Here is a 5,597-nt window from a genome sequence, read left to right as displayed (position 1 = left end):
TGTGGCGTGAAACCTCTACATGAGCGGTTCAACTTCTCATAGAATTTCCGTGTATCATTTGCGCGGTACAGCTGGTCCATCGCTTCGCAATTTTGGTCTTCCTGGTGGCGCTTTTACCTCCGGAAAACCGTGTTCTGTTTGTTCCGTGCCTGTCTGTATCGTTCCGCGTTCGCTCTCGTGCGGTGTTGCAGCATCCTCGCCCTTGCTGCATTCTTCTCTTCGACCAACTGCTGACATTCGCCCTCAAACTAGTCATTTCCTCGTTTCGATAACCTCGTACCTAGAACGGTTGCAGCAGTGCTACTCACGGCGGACCTTATGTTCCTCCAGCCGTCTTCAAGAGTCGCCGCGCCAAGCTGCTCTTCCGTTGGTAACACTACCTCCAGTTGTTGCGCGTATTCCTCTGCAGTACGAACGCTACGTAGCTGCTCGAGATTGAGTCCAGGCGTTCCTGTGCGACAAGTATTGTGCACCGTCGATAGTTTTGAGCGCATACAAACCGCGACAAGGTAGTGGTCAGAATCAATGTTGGCACTGCGGTAAGTGCGGACATTGATGACGTCGGAGACGAATCGCCCGTCGATGAGAACGTGGTCGATTTGATTTTCCGTGTGTTGATCAGGTATCACTTTGCGGGGGAAGAAGGTGCTTTGAACTACCATTCCTCGGGAAGCTGCAAAGTTTACGCATCGTTGATCGTTGTCGTTTGGTACCGCGTGCAGGCTCTCCAGCCCGATCACGGGCCTGTACAATGCCTCCCGGCCTACCTGAGCATTCATGTCGCCGATGACGAGTTTTACATCCCGCCGTGGACAGCTGTCGTAGATTCGTTCCAGCTGCGCGTCTCATGTGGGCAGTGCACGTTGATGATGCTATGATTGAAGAAACGGCCCTTGATCTTCAATACGCACATCCTATCACTGATTGGCTACCACCTAATCACGCGCTGACGCATCTTGCCGTACACTATAAATCCCGTTCCTAGAACGCTGGTTGTGCCACAGCTCTGGTAGAAGGTAGCCGCTCGATGCCCACATTTCCACACCTTCTGTCCCGTCTAACAAAGTTCCTGCAGTGCTACGATATCGAAGCCGCGGATTTGAAGCTCATCATGCAGCAAAAACCTTCTCCAATTGATAGTTTCTTTCAGTAGACGATCAAACAAACCGATTTCAGTTGTTCTTTCAAGAATCGAAGAAAATCATTTTGAAGAATACCACAGTTCTATATATGACAGTATGATTGATATGAGAAAGGCATCATTACACCACTAGGGGGATTAAATCAGGTTTTTTTTTTAGATTACATCATATCTCGACGTTTCATGCGTTTCTAAAACATTTGGCATAAAAAAACGATTCCGGAAAACTTTCAATTTTTCAGTCGATTTTCTCCGAAAAAAATTTTTTTTGAGGTTACAGATCTGGTTGTTCCATACATTTTGCGGTTTTTTACGCGGATTTCTGAAGTTAAGCGTTTTTTAGCGGTTTTTTTTCTACGCAGGACGTGTCCGCCGCATTAAAAATTAGAGGCTTGTATTTAAGTCGCGACCAAGCACAATAACATTAAAAATGAAACGTTTCTAGGGTCTTCATAATTAATACAAAAATAAAGATGATAATGATGATGATACACTAAACTTAAAACTTATTCAATTGACTAATTACAAACTTGCTCTAGTTTAAGCGCTTAGATTGTTAGCAAATGATAAAATTGCCAATTAGATTCTTTCTATTTGATTGATTCTATTTAATTTTGATCCCTTTCCACAAATTTTTACATTGTTAAGTTTTGAATAAGGTCCTTTAACTAGAAGTCAATTATGATGAATTCAAAGTTACTTGAAAGCTCAATTTTAGATACAAACAACCTAAAGATTTAAACCTGAACAAACAAAACTATTTTATTTTATGATAATAATTTTCGAGAAACGTACATTAATTTTATAAACAGTTAATCGATCCAAGAGAAGATTTTATTTATTTTATCGAAAAATGTTGTACCAGTAAACTCAGTAATAGTGTAATTTTATTAATCATTCTTAAAAATCGTCAATTATCTTCGGATAGTGTCGGTAAATAATATAGCAACAATACGAGGAAGAAAACATGTGAAACAGTCCACATAAAATATTTAGTTACTTACATTGATTTTGGCTTTGGCATTTACGAAATGGATACGCAACAAAATTCCGAAATTTTGTTCATATTGTAACTTGATGTTATTAACACATGAATGAATATTGTCATAGTTACAACGTGTGTAGCCATCCGACGTTTATTGTTTTGAAGCAAATAATAATTGAACTGAAACTGGCAGTTAACCAAATTCTACGAGGGTTCCTATTCAAACGATACATGTAAAATCCATGCACATGCAGGTAAACTTACCTTGAGCTTATCTTTAATACTATATGATATTGCATCTAATAATTCTGTATACTGTGGAACTCATTTATACTACCAAACCGAGGAGACCGCTTTTAGATAAGTTTCAGAATTTAATTTTGAATCTTTTGAAGCGTTTAATTCCTGGTGGGACAACAACTTGTTCAGTCACATACAATGAAAAAGAAATATCTATGATTATCATCATCACGCCACCGTTTTGTTCGTATGGTAATGGAGATTTAAGTATGCAAACCGATCCGTTGCCAAATTAAAACATTTCGAAGCTAACAATATTGAAGCTTTGGAATCATTTAAATTAGGAAAATCCATTAACAAATCATCGAGGAACAAGCGCTGCACATTAGATCCGAAAAATCTATCGCCGATAATTCTAAACTGGCCTGATAGTTACCAGATAACCAAAATAAAATACTCATTTCGAACCAATTTTTCAATGATATGCAATTGAAATATTCAAATGACGTCATTTTCATAAGTTTTAGTTAAATGTTTCCGAATCGATTGGTTGTTGAATTATGTAAATCCATCAACAAATGACTGAGTTATAAGCGTTCAAAATTATCACAGAAAAATGTTACGCGATTAGTTTTGCATGTTTTAAATTGACACCCAGCCTCGGGAAGCGAAGTGTAAGGCATTTTTTTTAGCAAAATCGACCAAAAATTTGCTAAATACATGGGATATTTCAAAAGAATTGGTAACCACGCTGATTCGGTTCTTCAATAGCTAGATGATATATAAGATACTCAAGCGAACACGGTGTTGCGCAGACAACAGGAAATTTCACCAACACATAATGCAAAAGCGACAATCCAGCAAGTGAACGCATATACAATCCAGTCATCAGCTCACTGGACGAGCTATTTGTTTCATTCGCAGGTAATCATCAACTAGGCAAAAAATATTGTGCAGCATGTATTTAGAGCAAATTCAGCAGCTAGAGATTCTATATGGAAGATCTATAATAGAACAGAAACTGGAACAAACGTATCCCCAGCAAGCCGTTCTAGTTTTATTTATTCGACCAGTTCTACTGTCAAATTTAAAACTGGTCTACGATGCCGTTCTATTTTTTGTATATTTAAAACACGAGTAAAACACTGCTGGGGCGGCCAGTTTTTCTTGTTGTAAAATCCAGATTTAAATTTTGTAACTGACATAAATTATGCATCTAGAACTAGAACACTCCTGGACATGCCCTTATAGATTTCTCTTCATACTACGCATAACGATGCGGTGTTTTTTATGCATAACGCAAAGCCTCCTATGCCGAACAAGAAGTTGACGTCATTTTGTACAACTGGGATTGGTGGATGAAAACATAGGTCGATTCTAACCATTTTTTCAATAGTATGCTATTGAAATACTGAAACGACGTTGTCATATATGTTTAAGTTAAAAGTTTCCGAATCGATTGGTTGTTAAATTATATCAATCCATTAATAAATGACCGAGTTATTAACGCTCAAAATTATGACGAAAAAAGGTTACGCGGTTATTTTTGAAACTTTTAATTGACACCCGGCCCCGTATAGTGAAGGTAAGGCATTTTTAATGCCAATGAATGTGATTGGTTGCACACCGTCTGTGATATGACGAAAACTGGTATCACACCCTCCTCATAAAGGTGGACAATGCTTTTTTCCAAGAAATATTTTTATGGTTCATTTACTTGTTTATTCATTTGTCATCAGATAATTTCGGATAGTTATATTTACGCTTAAGAGTTTTTTTAAGATAAACGAAATGCCAAAATCCAGATAAAACTTTGTCTGGCATGTATAAATGCTCTGAAAAACTGGTGAAGAGTTCAGTGCAGATTGTTTCTAAAGCTGGTAGAATGTTGGCCAAATTGGTATTATTAACGCTGGCTGTTTCGGTTCAACTGGTCAGTTCCGACATCCCCGGAGTCCGTCAAACCAAGAGGGCCAGGTCTCTGTCTGAAACACCCAATCTGCGAACCGTAGACTGTACTACTAGTAAGTCCGATATTACATGTGATGACGATTGTACGACTGTCGGTATTTGCATCGGAAACACATTAATTAGTGCGGATTGCAGTATTACGAAAGCCACACCTTACTGCAACAATGGCCAATGCTCGTCCGTTCCTGCCACAGATTGCCCAATTGATACTCCAGGTATAACTTGCACAGGAGAAGGGACTTATCCAGGTAACAAATTTGATTGATTCTTGACTAGGAAACCAACCTATTGATGATCTTTCAGACCCACAGCAGTGCAGAACTTATCACTATTGTTCCGGAACAGGTGAGACATCGGATCCGTACTTTTGTCCTACTGGATACGTTTTCAATCCCCTTACTGGCATATGTAAGAAAAGTTCATCGGCATCAGATTGTTTGGTGATCAAATGCCCTGCCGCGACTGGGTATGGAAGCTACGGTACCAGCAAGACCTACTATGGTTACTGTATTTACGAAACTGGACCAGCACTTTCACAAATACTCATGTACAAGTGCTCAACCGGTGCTACTTTCGATGGTTCTAATTGTGTGTATAAGTGTTCTAAGGTGGGAAATTTTGCTAACACGAACGATAAGAACACATATTACCAGTGTTACGTCTCAAGCGGAAAATGGGTTTCCGAGCTTGTGAAGTGTCCGAGTGGAAAAAGCTTTGATGCCTCCCTACAAATTTGTGTTTCGCCAAAAGATGCGTAGGTTTTGGACATGCAAAATTTCAATACTTTATCCGAATAAACAATACGTGCATTTATCTTATCGTTTGTCATATATTTTGTTAATCCTATTAGGATAGTAAAAATTCTCCGAAATCCACATCATTAATAGCGTGAACGATAAAACGAAAAGTTCGTGTTACGCTCCATTGCGATGAGGGGCTTTAGCAAGTGATAGCACAATCTATCATATTCCATTCTAAAAGAGATGCCCACAAAATAGAATAATTGTTCAACTATGGTACAACAAGTTTGCGCCACCATTGAATCGAGTGATGATGAGTTCATTTCGCCCGCTCGCTTTGTCGCCATTTATGGCGATTTGTCAGTGATGCAATCATTGAAAATGTTCTGCTGACAAATTGATGATGTGGATTTTGGCTATCCAAATATTATTACTGTAGATTTCAATATTTATTGGATCAGCAGAGATAGAAAAATCCATGCAAAATTAAGTCAAATCCATAGCTAAAAAAAGTTATTTC

At 38.7% G+C, this 5,597-nt stretch overlaps 1 protein-coding gene across 1 annotated transcript; it reads left to right on the top strand.

Moving 5' to 3' along the window:
* Positions 1-4,221: 4,221 nt before the first annotated feature.
* Positions 4,222-5,155, top strand: LOC131436961 (uncharacterized). Its single transcript, XM_058605969.1, has 2 exons — positions 4,222-4,585; positions 4,641-5,155. The coding sequence occupies exons 1-2, from the start codon at positions 4,252-4,254 to the stop codon at positions 5,093-5,095; spliced, it is 789 nt and encodes a 262-aa protein (XP_058461952.1). The 5' UTR covers positions 4,222-4,251; the 3' UTR covers positions 5,096-5,155.
* Positions 5,156-5,597: the final 442 nt, after the last annotated feature.

Source organism: Malaya genurostris, chromosome 3, assembly GCF_030247185.1.
Source record: "Malaya genurostris strain Urasoe2022 chromosome 3, Malgen_1.1, whole genome shotgun sequence".
Lineage (NCBI taxonomy): Eukaryota > Metazoa > Arthropoda > Insecta > Diptera > Culicidae > Malaya > Malaya genurostris.
The sequence above is the reverse complement of the archived record's forward strand: the minus strand, read 5'-3'. Positions and strand labels throughout refer to the sequence as shown.